This window comes from Micromesistius poutassou (assembly GCF_964030765.1).
Source record: "Micromesistius poutassou genome assembly, chromosome: 12".
Taxonomy (NCBI): Eukaryota; Metazoa; Chordata; class Actinopteri; order Gadiformes; family Gadidae; genus Micromesistius; species Micromesistius poutassou.
This window is the reverse complement of record NC_140282.1, coordinates 17,478,213-17,502,022: the sequence shown is the minus strand read 5'-3', so window position 1 is coordinate 17,502,022 and position 23,810 is coordinate 17,478,213. Positions and strand designations below refer to the sequence as shown.

Below are 23,810 nucleotides of genomic sequence, written 5' to 3'. Positions count from 1 at the left end.
TTACGAAAAGTGGACGAGATTAGGAGATTAGGTATTTTTTAAATACCTAATACCTATGGGTAATTTACTTCCGGGGGGGCGGTCACTGTTACGCTTTATTGTAAACTAAACTAATTTATCTGATAGGGTTAGGAGTCAGCGCGCGAGTTTGACTGACAGGCTGCCTGTCCAATCCTAGCGCTGGGTTAGGCGGGCCTTTTCCCGGACTGCGCCTACGAAAAACACACAGTCGCTTCCGGTGGTTTCCTTCCTTGTTTCGCGGCGCTTCCGTGGTGCTGAAATTCCATCTGGCCTCACGTGTTTACTGTGTATAAAAGACCCTCTGTACCTCATCAACATGTCTAGTGTGTCACCGGATAAACGGCGAAAAATGGAGTCAGCCTTGAACCAACTGAAGAAATACACCGTAGTAGTGGCCGACACTGGGGATTTCAATGGTAAAAAATTATACTTTTTTTTCTCGACAGCCTTGCAGCTTATCGCTGACCGTGATGCGAATGACCGCCGTGCCATCGCGATCCAACCCCCAAACAATAACTAACTAACGGTGGAGCGCTGCGCACTTCAGTTTTAGACAGCAGGTCATGCTTTATTCATCATTTTATATTATTCGTTTCACGTTTCGCCGTGAGGATAAGGTAAAAATCTTTCTGAATCCGATTTCAGACCTTTACTTTTTGAGATATGTGTTTGACTCAACTTTGTGTTGACTTTTGTTTTTATTTGCAAATGACTTTGCGTTTTTGGATAAACCCAACTCAATGCATATTTTTACTTCGCTGGCTAGTCTTGCAATGTCGCACACAGCTGCTCGCAACTAGAATGCTCCATGTTGCATTGAACAATACAGCTCGGTCAATCATGGTTTTTGTCTGTTTTAGCTGATAGTAACCCTGACATCCCTTCAATTGTTGCTTGATGATTGTTTGGAAACTCAACATTAGGTATTTTTTAAATGCGATCTGTTAGCCAATATATAATCTGAACGAGGAAGTAACTGATAACCTGTTTTACAATGTGGACATTTCCTCATGCGTCCTGCTTGCCCTGCGAGTCAGGATGACAAGACAAAAAAACGATTTCTCATTCACTGTGTTGTGCTTTCGTCACGCGTTTCTAACAACAGGATGGGGAACCTGCTTAAGGCATCAGTTGTCTGTTGCCGATCTAATGTGTCCCTTTATGTGCAGACTGGATACTAAAGATATAATTTGTGGGTGTTATTTTTTATATATATATTTTTGGAAGTTGATTTAGGTACTAGTTATTACCTAACTATAGTCTCCTGTTGGTTAAATACATATGTAGTTGTCTTAAACGGCTACTTAATGGATAAGAGGTTGACTGCCCACACACACTGACGCAGAGAAGGAAAGAAATTACTTCTCTGGGTAAAATAATGAGCCGTTGGTTCTTTTAAACCTATGCTGGTGATGGCAGGCCTCAGCATGTCGGTTATTGTTAATTTATTTGCATTTGTGCAAATTTACTTTAGGTAGGGACAATTTTAAGTTGGTGAGCATGCGCTTTGTCATAAAAAGTGGGAGACCTGCAGATTTCCTGATGCTTGAGTTCTTGATTGAGTATTGCATCATTTAAAATTGTCTTAACTTCTACGGATTGGAAGACATGGAGAAAAATGTTATGGTCCTGTAGATGTCGGCCAGATAGTAAACTTTTCTCACACCTTATCAGATTACCCCACAAGGAACTTCTCTTGTGATTTGTAAACAGGCCGTGACTGTTTCCTCACATTGCAAAATTGGTTAATGGGGACATTCAGTGTTTCCCGCGTTCAAGTAAAAATAAATAAGAAAAGCGGAATCAATTTGTGGCGCTCGTTGTTCAATCTGTGGCGCAGCGCCACACATTGGCCTATGTGTGGGGAAACACTGACATTGGATTTGTTTGTTTGGTCCTTACTGGACAGGATTAGAGGCCAACCTCTTTTTAATTCTGCGGTTATGACCTGTTGTACGGGAACTTGCCATCCTAATTTTTTCCCAATTTCTGCCCATTCTGTAGCAATTGAAGAGTACAAGCCCCAAGATGCGACCACCAACCCTTCCCTCATCCTGGCTGCTGCCAAGATGCCTGCCTACCAGCACATTGTTGACCAGGCCATTAAGTATGGCATCGCCAATGGCGGGTAGGTTGTTTCATTGTATTTTGTTTCATTGTCAAAGTGCACTAAACATGAACTTCAGTTGTATGTCAGAACCTGGATCCTGCACACGAAGATGGCACCCAGTTGGAGTTTGTCTCTGTTATATTTTGTAATATGCTTCCATTATGTTCCTGATTTGAAGGCCGGATTATGATGGCTGAACTGAATTCTAGATCTCACTTTCTCATTAATGAAATGGTAGTCGCTAAATGGTCTCAACTGCCCCTGGTGTATCAATTTAACTGTGATGAGCATTACAAAGCTCTGAAGTCTTTCCTCTCTCTTCAGAACTGAAGCTGACGAGGTGACCAACATCATGGATAAACTCTTTGTCAGCTTTGGCCTTGAGATCCTGAAGAAGATCCCAGGCCGGGTCTCCACCGAGGTGGACGCACGGTAAGAGGAAGCATGCCGTACATGCAGCTATTTTCTCAGGATAGGCCTATCACATTATATTAAAGAATCCCCTTCAGTTTACTTTGACACTATAAAAAAAAAAATAATAATCTAGGGAGGTTAATATTTTATCATTTTGATTTCAGTATCAAGAAAATGCAGGCTTCCAGTTCATCCAGTGTTTGTTCTTTGGCAAAAGCACAAAGTAGAGGCCAAGAATGGATGGTGCCTGTCATTGGCATGCGCTGGATCCTTAAATTGTCTAACACCGATGATTGCAACTTGGGTGTTCATGAATAAATTTAAAAAATTGTCTTAGGGCCAGTATGTTTCAGACCAGGCCAGCGGCGAAAACATTCTGATGCTCTACCGTGAAGTTACCACAGTCTTCCTCAAGAGACGGGTGCCACAGAAAGGCCTTATTCCGTCCATAGTGGCCATGTTTGATGGTTTCATCTCTCCTCCCCAGGCTGTCTTACAACAAAGAGGAAATGGTAGCCAGGGCCCTGAGGCTCATTGCTCTGTACAAGGCGGAGGGAATCGACAAGGAGCGCATCCTCATCAAGCTCTCATCCACCTGGGAAGGCATCCAGGCTGGGAAGTAAGTGTACGAAGTGGCTTTTTTTGTGTGGCAAAATAAGCATAAAACCACTACTGTCTTTAGACTAAACCACTGTTGACGTATACATGCACGGCTAAACCTAGAGGAGTCCTTGCAGAGACTGTATGCAGGGTTTCCACATGTTCTTAAAAAGTCTAAAATCCAATCATCAGAATTTTAGACCTTCAATGTATTTTAAATACAATTGCGACAGGTCTTAAAAATATATTGGATTATGGAACCAATAACCACTAATGCAAACTGTGCAGCCCGGTTCAAAAAAAAATTCCACCATGGGTGAGGTCGGTTCAGTCTGCAAAGGTGTGGCACTGGTCTCGTTTCCACCATTGAGGTACTGAGACGCCTGAAAGGGTGCCGGCAAGTTCGAGCTACACACGCCGTCCATAGATTGGTCGAAAGAATCGTCACTTCCGTGCGACAGGGGCTAATAACAAACAAACACAGTACCCGCAAGGTATTTCCTGACAACGGCGAAAGTTTAGTTTGTTGAAGAAAATGTTGCGCAAAAGTTTGCCGTCCTTCTTGGAAGTCCTACATTGTTGCTCTTTGTTCATTGTGCGCGTTCTTCTTTTTCCTGGGATTTATTAGCAGGCTACACTGTGTCGGGTTGCTATGAGATCATGATGCTTACGTAGCTGCCGTGGCTATCGCCGTCCGGCTTAAACCCCGCCCTACCATAAGGGTACTGTCGGCGGTGGAAACGTGAGCCGTAACTGAGCTGGGTTATACCGCACCCTCACTACTGGGCTGAGGCGTGCTGGGTCTGAAGCGTACCCGCCGGTGGAAATTCGCCATAAGAGCTCAGTTGAACCCTGTTGAAAACAACAAATTTGAAGCCCGCTGCACGAAAACTCTCAAATTAGGAACTTTGGGTATATGAAGGCATGGGAAGTCAGAAAAACCTAAAACCACTTTCACAAGCCATCGGCAACGCCTGCCATCACCCAATATTTATTTAAGGATTTGCATCAGGAGCATCAAAGTCCGGTGTCACTGCAACTGGTCCAAAACTGCACTAACAACGACGCCTGCAACCCTGGTGTTACTAGCATAATGGTTCCCACGATACCTGGTTCCCGATCATAAGATACCTGGTTCCCGATCATAAGATACCTGGTTCCCGATCATAAGATACCTGGTTCCCGATCATAAGATACCTGGTTCCCGATCATAAGATACCTGGTTCCCGATCATAAGATACCTGGTTCACGATCATAAGATACCTGGTTCCCGATCATAAGATACCTGGTTCCCGATCGTGTGCATGTGGCGGGCACAAGCACATTTACCCAGATGAAGCGGAGCTCGTGTCAGCATAGTCATCGAAATTCCACAAACCTGCATTTTAGTTTGTATGTGTTGTGTCTTGTTATTGTTGTAAATAGGTATTCTTAAAGAGTACTAAATTAATTAGGCACCTATAACACTGATTATATTAATGATTTGTCTTCTTACTGGGTTTGATCACGCTCTCCGGTACAGAAAGTATATTGTTCAGGGCACCTGCAAGTTGTCCTACACTACCTTTCTACATCTGTTAATGATGTAGAAAGATGATGACATTACTATCGTGGGAACATTTTGGCTGGGGCTGGTTTTTGACATCTGGTAGCAGACATAGTCCGATTACGGGCTGGCGGGCTGGCATTTAAAAATCGCGTTCAATAAAAATAAATAAGAAAAGCAGAATCAATTTGTGGCGCTCGTTGTTCAATCTGTGGCGCAGCGCCACAGATTGGCCTACGTGTGGGAAACACTGCACCTCATGAAGCAATAGTTCTCTTGGTATAACTGTCAACTTTTAGGGTACAGCCCTACAGGTTTCAAGTTGCACGTGTGCTGATGGGTGGTTAACTCAGAGATGATGTGTGTTCCCAGGGAGCTGGAGGAAAAGCATGGCGTCCATTGCAACATGACCCTGCTGTTTTCCTTTGCGCAGGCTGTGGCCTGCGCAGAGGCCAAGGTCACCCTCATCTCCCCCTTTGTGGGGCGCATTCTGGACTGGTACAAGGAAAGCACCGGCCGCGAAAGCTACGAGCCACACGAGGACCCAGGTAATTTTTTACACACAATGCCCGTTAATGCATAGCATACCTTCTTAATATTTACAAAGCAACCTCGGCGACCTGATGAAAGCTGTAGTAGACCAGTTCCAAAGCTCAATAAGCTTTCAACGTGTCTGTTTGCTTTCACATGATGCTATGAAGACAATAAAGTAATGTGACAGTTGCAAGTTGCTCTTTGAACCTCTGAGATCAAGCATATTGCAGGCGATTTATAAAAAGATGTACCACATTTACATTGTATCATTAAATCCTAACCATGTAGAGACAAACTACCAACGGTTTTGGATAGTTTTAGCTTTTGGTTGAAGCCACATGGAAGTGGAGATATAAATTGACTAAACGTACATAAAATGAGCTCCATACACTACCCTGATATTCCAGCAGAGGGCACTGGTTTTGTTTCTGTTAGTATAACTAAAATAAATGTATTTGTCTAAATAAATGATTGTACTAGTTCTACACAGATTTCCTATTGGCCAATAGATTTAGTTCTTTTTTAAACAACAAATACAAACACAATTGGTTGAAGGTATGCCCTTCCATAAGAGCCTGCAGGCTAACATGCAATCGATTCTCATATATTTTGACATGAGTCTACAATATTATATTTTTTAGCGTTTCTAATCATTTTTTATTTTTACGAATATAATACAAAATCAAATGTTTGAGTATGTGTTTAGGTCCTGTGTTTTGAATCAGGATCTCAAAGTGAAGAATGGTCAGACAATATGGATGAAATTATATTTTTTTCTTTATGAAAACTAAAGGTAAAATGTGCATCCAATGTAGAAAACATCCAATGTAGTCCAAGACCTCAGGGTTAAGTGGTTCCCCTTCCCCACACCTCTCTTTTTAAGGAAGTATGATCATGCATCAATAACATTTGCAGTGTCTCTAATATAGATTTTCTTTTTGAATTGTTGACCACAAGCTTGAAGAGATTTAGCTATATATGTTAATATGTACCCTCGAAATACAGGTGTGCTGAGTGTGACCAAGATCTACAACTACTACAAGAAGTTTGGCTACCCCACTGTGGTGATGGGCGCCTCTTTCCGGAACACCGGGGAAGTCAAGGCCCTGGCTGGCTGCGACCTGCTCACCATCTCCCCCAGCTTACTGGCAGAACTCAGCCAGGACCATGGCACTATCAAAGAGCTGCTCAACGAGAAGAACGGTATGGCTCTATAGCTCAGACAGGCTCCCTGAAGTCATATAGCCAATGTATTCTTATGTTTTTCTGAACCGAAGACAAGCATTTACTGTTTTGCATACTATGTAGCTAAAAAGTGGTGTAGGTAAGATTGACTGGCTTTTCATACTTTGCGGTCACGTGACTACCATCGATACCTGGAGGGCAACAAACGCTGGCAAAATGGCGACGAACAACGGCCAACCAGGGGAATTGCAGATTTCCGATCAATCAACTATTTAGACCATATGTCACAAAATGTTAAAATTAGATACGAAGAGAAGATAAACATAGGCCTACTCGGAACTTGTGATCCATACACAGCACCCGCTGATGTATTCATTGCTTTGAATCTGGCAAAGACTCTACCAGACTTGGAGTTTGGAGATATTTACATTTATCTCATTGAGAATCCGTCACATTATACCGCACAAAAATTGAAAGCCTACGGATGGACTAACAACGCTGTCGTATGGGAGGTGAAAAACAGGAATATCTTCATAATCAAAGCAAAGGTGAATGTTACTATTCCACCATCCACTATGAAATGTCCCCTTTTGTCCGCGATTACATAGCCAATGTGGTCTTATTATAGCCCGATCATTCACTAAAAAACACATAGAAAGATTAAAGCATCCAGCATATGATTTCAACAACGTGTGAGGGCAGGGATGATCTCACAGTTGCTGTTACGGAATGCTGCGCGATTTAATCTGCACAGTGGAATGAGCGCTGGGCGGAGATGTTCGCGCCTTTCAGAAGCAGGGAGATTCCGTACAAAAATAATTTGTCAGTTTGCCATGTGTATGCCTGGCACAAATGCTCCCGTTTAACTAATATTTCCATCACAACGGTATTTGGACTGAGAGGAACCTAATGACCGTTCGTGCGGTAAAACTGGCGACGTCCTGATTAGGTTACTAGGTGTCGTTGCTGGAGTTCTTGCCCGCCAGCCAGTCGCTGTGACGTCACGTGCAAAGTATGAATTAAGGGCTTCTCCTCCCTAATTGGTTCCGGGAATCCGTCCTACCAGTTAATCACATGTGTGTGAAGGCGATGCTCTTGCCCTTTTTTAAATCTTTTATGCTCTTTTATGCTTTCTTGAATCTTGCCTACAGCCCTCTGTAGGCAAGAGTTCTGATTAATATGAAGATTCAGGAAGTCTAGAAGACTATGGTATCCCCAAATAGTATTTACCTGGCAGTGTTGTAACATAACGTTCTTATCTATTGCATATGTTTTAGTTACAAACCTGAGATTCCTGTCACTTTTGTAATGTACTTTCAGTTATCATTTCCAAAGACTGGTGGCTAGTGTGCCACTCGTGTAACCTCTGGTTGTCTCTCTCTGCATGCAGCCAAGGACTGTGATCTGGACAAGGTTCACCTGGACGAGAAGGCCTTTCGCTGGGAGCACAACGAGGACCGCATGGCCGTGGAGAAACTTTCAGATGGCATCCGCAAGTTTGCTGCCGACGCTGTTAAACTGGAGCTCATGATCAAGGTACGCCGTGATCTCGGCCGTGAAGGAATGCCACTTCACCACATAACTTGGTTGTATCTCCTGTCCAAATATAATGACTCATGACGTATCTTTTTATTCCTTGCTTGTCCTACAGGAGAAGGTTCTTCATGTGAAGAACGGCCAGTAATGGAGGAAGGAGACACATGGTCCCATCCAAGCGTCTGACCCTTTAAGATGTGTGGGGACTGTTTGTATTGTGGACCATCATAACCGAGGAACCAGGGAACCCCCCCTCCCCCCCCGAAGGCCCTTTAAAAAGGACCATCAAGTCTACTAAAATGTTCCTGAATCCTGAACAAACTTATAACCGCTTGGCTGAAGTGCATATTATTAGCCTTGCTAAGTAAACCAATTTGACAGAATCTTCATATACATTTATTTTATACAGTACTCAAAAGGTACAAGACAAAAAAACATAAATTCTGACATTCCACAGAATGTAAATAAAGATCTGTTTTGAATATTTGTCTGTTTTCTACCAAAACAATGATAACATTTAGAAAAAGTACACTGCAATCTGTCAAACAACTTAAGTGTTCGCAGATGTTTGCCCTATTCAGTATATCCTTTCTTTTGATCAGTCTTGATCAGTGCTCTTATGTTCACATTTCTGGTCTAGCAAGTTCAACATCATTCTCTCTAATGTTAAATTCCCTCCTACTTCTCTTAAGCCATATCAATGCAGTGAGCGAATTGAGTGGCACAGAAACGTCCTTGTGTATTGTAGCTGATCGTGATACATGTTTTAAGGTAGCGTTCAGCGGATGGTTTCGCTTTTGAGTGACGGGTCTACAAGAATTGATTTGCAACTGGTAATCTAGTCTTGTTTTTATGTTTTGTGCATTCTGCATTCTATTGTATGGGAATATATGCAACATAAGCAGGTTTGGAGGTTTTCTAAAGAACTATTGGTCATTGTGGTATTGGTGGTAGGGGTGTTAACTTGATTCTGCATATAACTTTTTAACTACCTGGCAGGACCGGTTTAAAGTTTGTTCCTTGATAATGTTTATAAGGCGTTGGGGCATTATGTAGCTACATGGTTGTCTATGGTCATGTTTAATGCATTTAATGGTCAGAACTAAAATTGGTTGGAAAATTGCTCATGTGCTTGCAGATGACTAAATGGTGTCAAAGCTTGAAATGTTAATGGTTATTAGTCACTCAATATCTGTCCCAATGAGTAGAAACGGAAACTAAAGAGAATTTGATGATGTCTTTTGACAATAACAACCCGGTATCACGCGATTTGACAATAACTATCTATCCATAGCCACATTTGTCCTGGTAGGCTTTAGGATACTAGATCACATTTTACCATGGAAAAAACATGAATAAACTGGCATTGTTAGCTCAGTAGGCATACTCACCATGGCAACATTTGCTCCCCAAAGGGTTTGCTACGCCTGTCTGGAGTGACAAGCTGGGATGTGGTCACACGTCACTTGGGTGTTCCTGGTGCAGGGTCTGACTTTGTTACGGTTGGGTCCAGCACGCGGTGCCCCTCCGCTGGGTGCAGTTGTCCATGTTGTCCCCATAGAGACCAGTGGGGGGAAAATGGTGAGCGCCTTTTGCTTTTTTTTCAGCCCCTGAGATGCCCTGGAGTGTAACATTTTTATATATTGGTTGAATAAGTTAGATTTGACTTTGTCTTTTTTTTAAATATATATATATCTTTTTATTTCTCAAAAGAAAATCATTTAGATAAATTACAGACATACTGGTCCTCAGTCTCACAGTTCATAATTTTCTGTTTACAATCTTCTTTTGAGTATTATTCCACACCCGCCACCCCCCACCCCCCACCCCCCACCCTTATAGGGATAAACCATCAAAGCACACCAACTTAAAGGTACAAATGTAAATGGAAATGAGAATTTAAAAAAGGGAAAAAGGACAAAGATAATAATGAAAAATATATATATCTAAGAAAAAAAACAAAAAAGACTGACTTTGTCTTTGAAAAATTTAGAAGGATATATTACGCTGAGGAAACATTGGGTGCAGTGCATTCTTCCATTACGTAAATCAGTTATTTACTTCCTTTCCACCCGGCTACTTGTATCCAGGTAGTTACTATGTGCTGCTCATTGCATTCCACAATATATTAACTCATCTATCTCTCATAGACACTGATGTCTATACCTTAAAGCCCTAGCTTTAAGGTAATTTCATGTCTTTTTTTTTATTTCATTATTTTACTAGGTGTTCAAGTATATTTTTGGAGAATCCCACCCGTGGTCTTATAACTATTATAAGGGGCTGATTATTTTTGTTTTTGTTCAGTTGCAACTGATTATAGTGCTGATGACCTTGTTCTGTACTGTAGCCTACTGTCATGTAAGAGTAAAAAAATACTTTTTGTTAGGTGAGAGCCCATTTCATGGTGGTTGCACCGAACCCGTGTCCAGACTTGACTGGAGTGTGTGCTGAGGGTGAGGACTGCAAAGTAGATCCTACTACCGCTACACCTTTCACCGGCACAAAGCCCGGGCCCGGGTGGTGCGTCCGCAGATGGCAGAAGACTATTCCCAGCAACTACAGTGCCACTTTTGAATTAGGGTATGCCGTCGACTACTTTCTATTCAGAAATTATCAATTTGATGTAGGCTACCATTTTATTGCTTAAATGTTCGGATCCTTGCATTCATACAAACAATATGCGTGCTTTGATTTTTTCTTATTGGTATTTCTTAAAGGTCCCAAGTGACTTGGGATGTGTTCATTCGGACAGAGATCACGGTACGAGCTGACACAGCCAAACTCAACAGACCCCCTTACGTCGCCCTCCCACCCCCTCTGAGGTAATCAAAGCCCCCTTACCCATCCATTCACACACACAGACCTTCACCATCATGTCGTTTATTTATGTGATGCCCACAATAATTCATTTTTGAGACAGCTTAGTCATGGAGAATCAATTAGCCAATCCTTGTGTTTGCCAACCAAAGAGATGACTAGTTAATAATATAATTAGAAAGTAGGTAAGTAAGTTTATACTTTATTAATCCCAATCGGGAATTTAGGTAACCATAGATTATTACAGGCCTATAACAATAATTTCTTTATTTCGTGACAATATCCACTTTGATCTATCTCCACCACTGTTATGACCGCATACTGTGATACTCTGCCACCACATGGGTTCATGTGGCATGATACCGGGGATTTATGTTCCCACAGGGCCCTTGCTGGCTGCCCTCACCGCGTCAATCTGTCCCTCCTCGACCTGGACGAGGACACCGTTCGGTGCCGCTTTGCAGACCGGGGGGAGTGCCATGGGTGCACTCGACACTCGTTCATAGAGCTCAATGGGGTGAGTCTCGTTGTTGTCATGACTACTAACTATCATGACCCCACGGCAATCAGTTGACTCACTAGTAGCCACCACATCAAATCAATGCACATTTTATATTATTATTATATATATATATATATATATATATATATATATATATATATATATATATATATATATATATATATATATTATATTATTTATTTTATATATATATTATATTGTACTTCAACTGGGGATGCTTTTCACCATTACGACACCCATTGCACTATCCATTACTCTGTGTTCCTTCTCAAAGTTTATTTCTTCAGAATTAAGGGACTTTTCCCTTGCATAATGTAATCTATTATGCTAGGTAGGAAATGTGTGTCGTCCCCCAAAAATATAACTTTTAACAATTAAAAACAATTATGTGGGTATGTATAAAACAGTGGCGATTTCTATAAGACTGCAAGGGAAGCTCAGCTAAAATTTCCAAAAATTAAATGGTCAAATATATATTGTTGTGTTAACATTTAATTTACTAAAAATGCGTTAAAACACGTCCATCTCGAAGACGAGTTCGTTCAGAATCAGCTGCTTATCGCAGGTCGACTGACTCGATGTCCTTCTCATTCATTCCCGTAGCGTCACACTGCATTTGAAGCTCAGCGTCCATCCACTTCAATGGGGCTGCATAGAACAGCTTTTTTTAGTGCGTCGAAAGTCGACGGTCATTGGATAATGCTGCGATTATGCCCCTCCCACGGACGCTCAGCGTCTCTGGGGGTGAATGGAGGAGTGGGCTGGCCTGGACGCTGGGCTTCTGCGTGATGATTGGAGGGTTTGCGAAAGACTGAGTTACCGTTTGAGTGACAGCGAGTTTGAACTATAAAACGTCGCAGGAGCTCTCTTTAGTCCTCAGTCCCATCGCGGATCTTGCAAGCGAGTCGAAAGACAAACTGCAAACAATTTCTTTATATTTGCTTGGCGAAATTGCTTGACAATTTTCATGGTACATTTCGTACACTTATACACCCAATTCCTTGTTTCAGTTTAACATAATTCCCACATTTCCTTGTTCAAGTTTAATATCGTTTTGGTAGTTGGCCATCACTTTGATTCAGGGAGCCTGAGGTCTGAACTTCAAGTCCTGTATTCAGATCAGGACTTGCAGGGTGGCAGGGGAAAGCTGTGTGATTTCTTGGTGTTCCTTAAAGACATGGAGTTGGACAGTGCAATGCCTCAGCTTTACAAACTGTTCTCATTAGTGGCAACAATTGGAGCTACATCTGCAGGTGTAGAAAGGAGCTTCTCCTGTTTAAAGTGGCTCAAGTCCTACACCCATATCACGATGGGCCATGGCCGTTTAAGCAGCCTAGCTCTGCTGGCCATTGAGAGGACACTGGTCAAGTCACTGGAGAATACAGCTAGTTGGTATGACAGGGTCACAGAGCATTACCTTGAAAAGGAACATCATTTACATATACATAAATTGACAATTTATATGATGTAGGCCGAAAATGAGCTTCCCCTCTTTGAAAGACCAGCAGCCGCCACTGGTATAAAATATCTCTAGCCTAGTAATTATGGATTAGTTTATCATCAACATTTGACCTCCTCATCCCCCATCACCTCTCCTGAGCACTCCGATCCTCCTCCACTCTCACATTGACCACCATCCAAACTAAAAACCTTCAGTGACAGAGCCTTCTCCAGAACGGCACCCCGACTATGGAACTCTCTCCCCCAACCTGTACGCGAGCCCCCCCTCGCTTCCCACATTCAAATCCTGGTCTAAAAAACCGACCTCTTTTACCAAGCCTATGACCTCCCCTACCCATAACCACCTTCATCCCTGCCCTCTCTGCCCTACCCCTGATTGTCATCACCCTTTTCGTGTTTTTTTATGTCTCCGTCACTGTAAGCGTCTTTGGGTCGTTGAAAAGCACTATACAAAATGAATGAATTATTATTATTATTATTAAAAATATTTGTAATTGAAAACATACATTTATTAAGCATGTATGCTGGGAATGAAAACAAGACTCATACATAATTGTATGCCCACAGATACCCTATATTTGCTGTATATAAGCTGTTTTATTATATATATATATATAAACATATATATATCTATTTGGGTAATTACTTTTGCCAGGAAAAATGTATGCTGTCATTTAGCGGAGAAGCATCTGCCGGCCAGTACTCTGTGATGTTAATGGTGGAGGACTTACTTCCCCAATCCAAACTGAGTTCAAATGAAGACCCCAAGCCACTCAGCTCTATCCCTGTGTACCTCTCCCTTACCGGTGAGTCGTGTGGCTTAACTTCCATCAAAGGCCCAAAACACAGGTTAAGCAGTGTGTACATTCAAATGCTACTACTAAATGCTAGTACATTAAAACTACTACTGTGTGCTCACAGGCAAGATGTGGATATAAAGAGAAATTGATCTGTGGTAGCCACAAGTGTAACCTGCTCCTCCTCAACGTCCTGATATATTTTTTTTACTCTATTTTGTGCGTTTATGTCATCATAACCTTCTACTGTTTTTCAGTGGAGGAAGCGTCTTTTTCTGGTTGCAGTGCAGAACCAGTTGCTACCGGCCAAACTCCCCAGAGGGATACAAGATTGATCATTCTGCCATATGAACAAGTTAACCTGACCGCCACCTTCTCCTCAGAGCTGGAGAGGTATCCAGAAGGGTGTTTCATTAAATTTTTTCCGGAAGATACAAAACTTTATTCCAAGAATATTGACAGAATTTTTTTTTTATTCAACTGCCAATTCAAACTAATTCAAACACTGCATATTTTTTAAGCTGTCAGGTAGAGATATTCTATTATATTTCTTTTATTTTTCGCTCTGTGTAAAAATTTTTTATATGTTGTCTTCTGCAGCGTTATAGAGATTGGAGTAGTGGGCCCGCCTGCCCTCTTCAGGTCAGGCCTCATAACAATTGAGACGATGAGTACTAAACAAGTCACATGGGTCCGTGCACCAAACACACTGCCTCCTATCCTACCCATCTGCTTCTCTGCTAATACAATCAGGTCAGTGTCACTGTGTATAGAACCTAAATATATGTAACCAACCATTATATCTCTGTTAATATCAGAAAAAACACAAGTAGCAATAATGCAAATTGTTTAAGTGTAGATATCTGAATCTAAAAAAGAGCATCCATTATCGAAGGATAAATTAATATTGGTGTATACACATAATTCTATATCTTTACAGTTCACAATCAGAACCTAGATGTCTATGGCTACATCAAAGTAAGATTTTACCAGCATAAAACGTATTTTACCAAGATACACATATAATAAATCCAGACCCTGATAAAATGCATGTACTTCATAGCCTAAGTCTGTTTTGTTTGTTTCCTTCCTTCTAGGAGAAATGATGACTTTGCCTCCAGGAACAAGTTGAGAATGCAATCTTCTTTAATAAATGCAGCTTGCTTACAAATGACATTACAGAGTCCTTAGAGAGTATATCACGGTATGCCTGTATAAACATGTGTTCCCCACATCCAACGCCTCTCTTCCCCCAGAGCTGGAGTGCTCAGACACAGAGATGACCCTGGTGCTCCCAGTCACCACACTGAAGAACATCAACCTGGAAGACGTTAAGCTCAATAGCCCCTCCTGCCCTGTTTCCTATAACAACACACACCTGACTGCTCACATCCCACTGACCGGCTGTGGCACCAAGAGAGTGGTAAGGATCATAAAAAAAACACTATGGTCCACTTATGTTGTTTTTTGAATGATTCGTTGTTTTTTTTATATGATCATTTTAATCCTTTCTATCTGAAGTATTGATGTGTGTAAAAATGACATGACATTAAACATTCTCAACAGTCTCACTGAGATCAAATTCTGTTATTTGAGAGACCTACATACAAAAAAACATGTATACAGAAGTTTGCCAAGACAACACCCCAGTAAAACATGCAGTATATACAAGTTACACACCACAACTCTGTTTTTACAAGTAGTGTCGCTAGAGCTCATCAATCTTGTGTTCTTAGGGCAGAATTATTGTTTCTATATAATCATATAATAAGTATAAAATATATAAATTAATGATATCTTGACATATCTCATATCTCTCTTCTTCCTGTCCAGCATGTTGGTTCAGAGCTCATTTATACCAACGCTCTGCAAAGCGATCACAGTGACACCGTGATCCGCCGCCTGCCGTCACTCATTCTCCCGCTTGCTTGCCGTATCTCACCAGTCAAGGCCAAAGGTCAATACAGGAGCATTATTGGCGAAGAGGAGGAGATTTTTGGCAGTGTCACCTTTTGGCTTGATGTTTCCTTGCCTGACCACGGGCCATTTTCAAGTATCATGCAAAATGCCACCGTTCGCCATTTCGGCATTTCAACACCATCTAGGAATGCCTTGCAGACGGTTGAGCTGCCAAAACGAAAGAGAAGGTTTATTCCTGCTGCCCAGCAACAGGTTGAACAGCTGGACCTGTATGTGATGTCCAACAGCAAGAAAGCCAGAGTGGAGCTGATTGTGGACAATTGTATTTGGTCAGTGACAGAGGACCTTTCTGACCCACAACCACTTCTTGAACAGGGGTAAGGGACAATTCAGTCACAACTCAAAACACATCTGTTCAAAACTGCCTTCTCCATCTGATGCAAATTGCTATGTCTCTTACTACTGTTATTATTTTTATGAGTGAATTATGGTTGAATTGTATTATTATTTATTTTTATTATTATTCAAAACGATCACTTTCCCTAGGTGTGAGGGTTCCAACAGCATCGTTGAACTTCTTACTCCGGACAAATCTTTCAAGACTTACCGACTTAATATAAGCAGCATTGAAATACATGGATCAAGAGTATGTCTGTTCTCCATATTTCCTAGCCACCTAACACACACGTGCACTTTCGGAAGCACTACCTCTGCATCCCTATCGATATGTTATAGCTTGAAGCAGAGGTAGAAGGAGTTATGCTGGGAGTGGTTCTTAGTTATTTTTACAATAGAAATGTCTATATTGGTCTGGGTGATAATTCTTTGCAGCTTTTAGCTGAAACCACAGGTCAGTAATATAATAATTGATCATCTCCCAAAGCCAACCCAGCATTTGCCCAAAGCCATGCCAGGAAAGATTTAAATCTGAAAGCATAATAAGAACCATTTAAGCATGGGGTTTCTTCAAAATATATTTTTTTATTTTGTTGAGGATTAGATTGTTTCACCATACAGATAGTAATATGCAAATAATCTCACATTTCCAAAACTAAAATGAACTGTAATTTGCTTCATTTGTTGTCTTCTTTAGATGTTTGTGGAGTGTAAGGTGCACCTTTGCATACCTACCTTGCCTTCTCACAATTGTCCTGACCCCTGTCTCAACTCCAAAAGTACTTCAAATATGACATTGGTTGATTGGTTGTTCACCACCACCTACACCATCAGATCTGGAGCTGTGAGTTTAGCACTTGAAAGCATCCCTTCCACCATTATCCCTGCTAGCGGTAAAAACCCACCTGCATCAACTACTACTGCTACCCCAAGTGAAGGGATGGCAACTGCCTCTGCAAATGGTAAAGATTCTCCTTTCTTTTCACCCAAAAATATATTTCTGTTTTCATGGCGATAACATGGGAGAACATTGTTATTATTGGCCTCTTGTGTTGACATAAATGTATGACTAAATGTAGTTTTCCATCCGTCAAACAGTTTCATATCCTACATACAAAGGTTTATTAAGTATAGCCTACTGTCTACTTTATAAAGAGCAAAGCATGGCTTGGAAAATACAACTGATTATGCAAATATATATATATAATAATATAATATAAATATCCTACTGTTTTCATTTGTTTTCCAGCTCCTCCTGAAACCAAAGTCATGACAGTAGCATTGATTATTACAACCCTTAATATATACCTTCAAGTTCTGTTTTGTCACTGGAATATCTGAAGCGGTCTGTGTAAGATAAGCATTTTACAAGTGTTGGGAAAATAAAATATGCTTTTCACCATGCTCTCGATATGTATTCCATAAAAAAGAACCCTGGTGACTGCTTAATGTAAACACTACAAGGACTTGTAAAACTTCAAAATGCCAAGCGAATACATAATGTTCCTCTTTTGGAACAAATTTATAACATTGCTGCATGTTGTTTTCCTAAACCTGAGCGCTTAAAATATGTTAAAGAACGGGACAAATGGTAAATGTAATCTGTTGCAATTTGAATAAAACCCACATATGCAAAACAAAATAGCATTTTTTCTTCCGACTAGATTCATTAACGACTGAACAACGTCTTCATATATTATTATTGGACATTAGGCCTAGACCTAATGCATAATATAAATGCAATCAAAAAATAAACTAAAATGTATAATTATATAGGTTAGCAATAATTAAAATACAATACCCCAAATAAAAGACCAAACAGTTTGCAAAAGTATAATAGCCTACTAAAAACAACGTTAACCTCATCCAGAAATGTTAAAAAATAAATTAGTTCATACATGTTTTACTTGGGTCCTTCAAATAAATAGTAATTTAAAAAAGAGTAAGAGGTTAATCATACAATACCCGCTTACACAAAAACCACGTCCGTGGTATTATATCAAGTTCACATGATTTGTGTATTTTGTAGAAGGGAAAACTGCCACGCCATTGCCACACTGTTGTACTGAGGGTTGTACGTGTGTTTTCATGTTTAGACATCTCGCTGACCAATCCCAAAAAAGGCTTGGGAGGAGACTAACCCGCCTTCACCAGAGCCACGCCTCTATGTTCAAGGAACATCGCTCTACGGATTGTTGTTAGCGACTTGACTGGACGGGCAATTCATTTTTTGACATTTCGATTTCCTACCACTTTACCGAACTTAAGATTTTACAACAGCCGAGAAGTGAAAAGGCGAAGGTGCATCGTCCGCGGCGGTGACACTCGGGCGTTTCGGGCTATCTGTGGCCGCAGCTTTGTGAGGTGAGTGAACTAGCGTCGGTCTGAGCTAGCGTTAACATCACCTAGCCAAAAAAATGATGGGAGCTGGTTGTTGTGCTAAGATAGCTTTTAGCTACCTAACGTAACCTTGTCGGAGCGAACCAGCCGGCGAGCTACTGGCATTTGGCCGTGTGCCTTGTGTAAATCACAATTTAGCCCTGCCTTCGTCCATCAACAAAACACGAATAGTGGGGGTACAATGGCTTGCAACGTCACCAAGTTGGTGAAGCTGCTCTTTCCAAACTGATGCTAGCCGGCTAACCGTGCTAGCCGCAATGCTAACGCTCAACAGAGTGTCCTGACATGAAATCTCTCGTCCCAGAAATAGTTGGAAGTTGTCCCTGTTTAACTGTTTTTTTTTGCTTCCATAATACAGTGCCCTGTTTTTTTTTTTACATTTACAACAAAGTAATCGTGTCGTTGGTGACACCACCGTGTTCCCCATACTTGTGTAGTTGCACATTTTGGTTCCAAAGAAAATGTTGGGCAGCCCTCCTCACTTCTGAGCCGGGGGTACATCAGCCTTTACGTACGACACCGATCGGTGCGAGTGTGTTACGATCTACCGTGAAATGTTACGCGCTGCCGATGTTGTACAGTACACTACGCTTATTTTTCGCGTTCCTTTTCTCGCTCATCCTCCCGTAGAGAGATCTCATCGTTTTATTTCTGCCAGCTGTAAAAAAAAAAAAAAAAAAAAAAAAAAAAGGTATCCCTCTTTAGCAGCTGCGAAACCCCTCAGCCCAGTTTGGATGTAATAATAATAATAATTATTATTATTATTATTAAACGCTTAGTTGTGTTGACTGATGTTAAACGATGACCCCACCACCACCACCACACTATGCACGGGGGTTCTGGCTAATCCGTTTTGAGTTGCATCGCTTGCTCGCCACCACCGGGAGCTAGTACCGAGAGCTACCGAGCACCGAGCTACCGAGCACCAGTCGATCGGTCGGTCGGTAGCTCGTCGAAACCAAAGAGGCAAGTTTGAGCAGAGAGGGGGAGGGGACGGCCACAGCCAAACACTGCTGCCCTTCTGGGCGAAGCACAGGCAGCTCCCCGCTGCCGTGCTAGCGTTAGCCTCCTAACGCGGGTTTGAAACGGCCGAACCAGAACCCGACCCCGCATTGTGTGTGTGTGTGTGTGTGTGTGTGTGTGATTTTATATAGGACACGGCTTTGTCGTTGTTCATCGGCACACACACACACCGTTGAATGTTTTGACACTTCCAGCGGGTTATCAGTATCAACGCGCTGCCTTCGGGTGAGATTTTCGATAAAAGTAAAAGAGAAGGAGAGACCATCACGACCAGATGACGACTTTAGTTTGACAGCATGTGTGTTCTAGAACGTTTAACAACCGTTGCTTGGGGGGGAAAAACGATTCAAAAACGCACGGATGGTAATTCTGCCTCGGTAGCTGCCGTGTTATGGAGCGCAAGCACAGAATGCCACACTGCCCCTCGACCACGATCTTTATTTGGGTTTGTCACTACCGAACTCGACTACGCATGCGCGCTGTGCCCGCGCATGCTCGCTGTGGACACAGGGGTACCTATAAAATTCACTAGTGTGGCTGCCTTGGAATGGGCACATCAAAGGTATTAAATAAAGATACAATATCTGCAGTGGAAAATGTAACGTTTGCTTTTTTAAAACGGTTTGCATTGAGTGTGCTGTACCATTTGAGGGGTACGTGTAATATGGGCTAGCTCAAAAACGCAAATGACCACGTAGGCACTAATTAAGAACCGAAACATGCAAAATGTAGAGATAAATAGATGGACATTCTGCAAGGTTTGGCTATTTGTAAGGGCATTATGTGTGATTTTGGAAAGTACAATGTTTTTGAAAGGATTCTCCCTGTTTTAACGTATTTTTGTTATGTTTTAGATTTTAGGGAAAAAAATAAATACTGGAGCTTAAAACATATCTGGATACAATCAACTGGAGTAGAGTTTTGCAACATACAAAGTGTCACATCTTTTCCCCCCTGATTATCCTTTCCTAGATATCACCTTACTATCTTTGAGTAGGACCTTCTGATCATAATGATAATTTTTGTAGTACATTATTCTGACTATTATGAGCAACATCAAGGAGTTTTGACACTTGCAACCTGAACATGTCACTCTTTCTTTGTCATACTGCACAGCCAGTCAGAGATGCAAATACACATCCACCTCTACAAAGAAATAACCCATGAATTAATTAATCCATTGCTCATTAATAATCTCTAGAACTGATTCATATAGGCTGGCCAATTCTATTGAATATCTAAATTGAATATAGACATGACACTTTATATCTAATAAATGTTTATGCAGAGCTGCAAAGCTGTTACCAAATACCTATTTGTACAGTCATGATTAGTCCCAATGGTGACTAATAAATAAGGACTCTTCACATTCTAAATACCAGGGTGAGACCGTTTTCCTGGTGTTTGCATCACAGATTCAACCTTACTGAACTTAAAATCGAAAGATCTGACATCCACCTCAAATTGTTAAATTGTGATCCATCAGTGAGTTGATAATCCCATGTCTTTTACTCCCCTTTAGCCCCTTTTGAGTATGAGTATACAATGAAGAGAAGCTTGGAGGACCAGGAACCAGTGTTTTCCCCCCAGCAGCCACGGCGCGTGCCACTACCCCCCTCCGCAGAGACCCTCCAGCACCGCATCCTTGCCCCGTCCTCCTCTGTGTTGGAGGCCATCGCAGACATAATGCAGCCCTCTGCAGGCATCCAGTACTCCATCCCACAGGGCTATCAGGTCAGTTCCCCGCAGATCACACTCGTCATGTTTAGCAGCTTTACTTTTAACACATGCTACGATGCACAGGTTCCTGAATGCTCTGTGAAAGATTGTGGTCAGCACACAAACATGGTGTGATTTGTTTTATTTTATTGAGTCAAAGTGTTTATTCTTTGTAGCCATCTTTCTACTTTTCAATTGTAATTCACGGCTATTCACACAATTGTTCCTATCCAATTGATGACGAAAGTCGTCATTGTAGACACGGCAAATTTCTGCACCTGAAGAAATGGTTCTTCAATATGGTATTTTGACTTGCCTACAGGTGCCTACAATGCCTCAGAGCACAGTTGGACATGGACCTGGACAGAACAGTAGTTCGGCTCTTCATGTTGGGCCCCACTCCCTCAACTCCTCTGTGCCGTCCCAGGGGCCCACAGTTGTCCAAAGCCACCCTCAGCCCCCCTCAGCTCAAGGGCAGCAGCAATTCCAGAGACTGAAGGTGGTTTTCCATTAATGCAACATGACGTACCTGGATGTGATATCATTGTTGAACATTTTAGCGTGCTTCATTAAGCATATTCATTTTCTATTTAATTTACATTTCAGGATTGGTGTGGGTTGAGCATGTGTTCTTTTTGCATTCAGCTTAGAAAATGTACCGGTTTGATTGTTGAGTAGGGTTTTCTCATCAAGCGAAATACTTTCTAGGTTGAAGATGCATTGTCCTACCTGGACCAAGTGAAACTGCAGTTTGGGAACCAGCCTCAAGTTTATAATGACTTCCTTGACATCATGAAAGAGTTTAAATCCCAGAGGTAAGTGTTCAGTGTCAAGCACATAATCAGTGGGAAGTGATTTATATCTTGTGTATTCTCTGGTGAGTCTCTCGCTTTGTATATTGAAGTGCAAGCAATTGCATAACGCCCTGTCCTGTTGCTCCGTCCCCCACAGCATAGACACCCCGGGGGTGATCAGCCGTGTATCGCAGCTCTTCAAGGGCCACCCTGACCTCATCATGGGCTTCAACACCTTCCTGCCGCCGGGCTACAAGATTGAGGTGCAGACAAACGATCGGGTCAACGTGACTACGCCGGGACAGATACATTACATTACCCCCCACGGCATCTCGGTCCACAACCTCCCAGTGAGCGGTGGGCCCGGCCTACCACCCAGTCACCAGCAGCCGCCACCGCTGCCGCCACCAGCACCGCAGCCACACCAAGGTCTGCAGCAGCAGCAGCAGCATCCCACTCCTCACACAACCCCGAGCCCAGCCGCGCCAACCCAGCCCACACCAGCAAAGACCAGCAAGGTAGCAGCTACTCTAGCATTTTTTTTTTACACTAGTGTTTTTTTTCTACTCAAACTCATTGTGTATGGTTCCATATTATAAAGGCCACTTTCCTTCATATAAACCAGCCTTTTGCTTGACACTTAGCTTGTTCTGGTTTATTTTTTCCATTTCCATTTCGTGGGTGGGTGGGTGGGTATATACAATGTATGTTTTAGAGGGTGCTAACATGTTCTCAAGTGCGATTAAGGTAGGCCTTGGTTCTGTCTTTTGAGTTACAGCTGAGCTGATTGGCCCGGGCTCTGTTCTCTCTCTGTTTATAACCCACAGCCAATCCAGTCTCCGGCGCTGACCCCCACCAGCCAGCCCAACCCAGCCACCCCTTCCATCCCAACATATGCCTCGCCCCGCTCACCCTCCGTCCAGTCCCACACCCCAGTGAGCAGCACACCCACCGGGGGCCCCGCCCTGCAGAACAACCAGCCGGTGGAGTTCAACCACGCCATCAACTACGTCAACAAGATCAAGAACCGCTTCCAGGGCCAGCCAGACATCTACAAGGCCTTTCTTGAGATTCTCCACACCTACCAGGTCTGTTTTTTATTTTTACGCAGTTAACACTGTACAAAGTGGTTCGGTGCAAAAATAAATAGAATGCAATTCCTCATTCCGTCACCGTTCTCTTTTCTCAGAAGGAGCAGCGGAATGCTAAAGAGGCGGGTGGCAACTACACCCCGAACCTGACGGAGCAGGAGGTCTATGCTCAGGTGGCGCGGCTCTTCAAAAACCAGGAAGATCTGCTGTCGGAATTCGGACAGTTCCTACCGGACGCCAACAGCTCAGTCGTAAGTGACCACTTAACAATTCTCTGTTGACTCAATTGTTGTGAGCTTAGTTTATTTAAAGGTGGCATTCCCCGAAAAAAAATCTCAATCAGAGTTGCATATGCATGCTGAACGTGAAAATGTTCTTCTACCTCAATTGCCTGCATTAGCAAATGAAAGACGCGTAAACGAGCGAATCAGAGAAGCCTCACCAACTGACGTCATTTGGTGAATTAGTATTCATGGCCTCGCCCACCTTGGCTTGCGACGGCCCACGGGAAGACAGTATTGATATTGGCCAGGTGACACAGAGCCCATCTCGGCAGGTAGGAGGTAACGTCAAGGTGCTTACATTGCGGAACAAGTTCGTACCTGTGCTATTTGTGGCGATAAACAAATCAACGTTGCATCTCTTGGCCAAGAAAGAAGAGTTGAGGAAGAAATTGGACTGAGGAAATTGGACTGGTTGAGGATTGGACATTACCACTATTTCAACATTTAGGCCCTGTCCACACTAACCCGGGTAAATCTACAAACGCATGAATATTTATCCGTTTAGCCCTTCCGTCCACATTAGAACGGCGAATTCCGACACTGAAAACGATGCTTTTCAAAAACGATCGCCGAGGTGGATAAATGTGAAAACTCTGGGTTTGCGTTGTCGTGTGGTCAGGGTAGACGAAGGCTTTC

General features: G+C 42.4%; 3 protein-coding genes across 3 annotated transcripts in view; all 3 read left to right on the top strand.

Annotated features, from left to right (window-relative positions):
* Window positions 1-254: 254 nt before the first annotated feature.
* On the top strand, window positions 255-8,314 carry taldo1 (transaldolase 1). The gene is made up of 8 exons (XM_084475766.1): window positions 255-437; window positions 2,026-2,149; window positions 2,456-2,563; window positions 3,033-3,164; window positions 5,064-5,239; window positions 6,231-6,428; window positions 7,801-7,946; window positions 8,062-8,314. Exons 1-8 carry the CDS (start codon window positions 338-340, stop codon window positions 8,092-8,094), a joined length of 1,017 nt encoding a protein of 338 aa, XP_084331892.1. The 5' UTR covers window positions 255-337; the 3' UTR covers window positions 8,095-8,314.
* A 250-nt stretch (window positions 8,315-8,564) lies between these two features.
* On the top strand, window positions 8,565-17,475 carry LOC311356649 (uncharacterized protein). The gene is made up of 14 exons (XM_084476451.1): window positions 8,565-9,527; window positions 10,336-10,529; window positions 10,667-10,771; window positions 11,151-11,283; window positions 13,406-13,556; window positions 13,805-13,940; window positions 14,148-14,300; window positions 14,488-14,525; window positions 14,645-14,674; window positions 14,804-14,970; window positions 15,381-15,844; window positions 16,014-16,113; window positions 16,561-16,825; window positions 17,113-17,475. The coding sequence occupies exons 1-14, from the start codon at window positions 9,396-9,398 to the stop codon at window positions 17,202-17,204; spliced, it is 2,160 nt and encodes a 719-aa protein (XP_084332577.1). The 5' UTR covers window positions 8,565-9,395; the 3' UTR covers window positions 17,205-17,475.
* Window positions 17,476-18,057: 582 nt separating this feature from the next.
* The window catches only part of LOC311356590 (paired amphipathic helix protein Sin3a-like), a 17,612-nt gene continuing 11,859 nt past the window's right edge, over window positions 18,058-23,810 (top strand). The window contains exons 1-7 of the mRNA XM_084476373.1: window positions 18,058-18,227; window positions 20,809-21,020; window positions 21,328-21,504; window positions 21,714-21,820; window positions 21,957-22,317; window positions 22,627-22,887; window positions 22,989-23,141. Coding sequence (XP_084332499.1) covers window positions 20,832-21,020; window positions 21,328-21,504; window positions 21,714-21,820; window positions 21,957-22,317; window positions 22,627-22,887; window positions 22,989-23,141 — 1,248 coding nt within the window. The 5' untranslated portion in view covers window positions 18,058-18,227; window positions 20,809-20,831. The remainder of the gene's footprint in view (window positions 18,228-20,808; window positions 21,021-21,327; window positions 21,505-21,713; window positions 21,821-21,956; window positions 22,318-22,626; window positions 22,888-22,988; window positions 23,142-23,810) is intronic.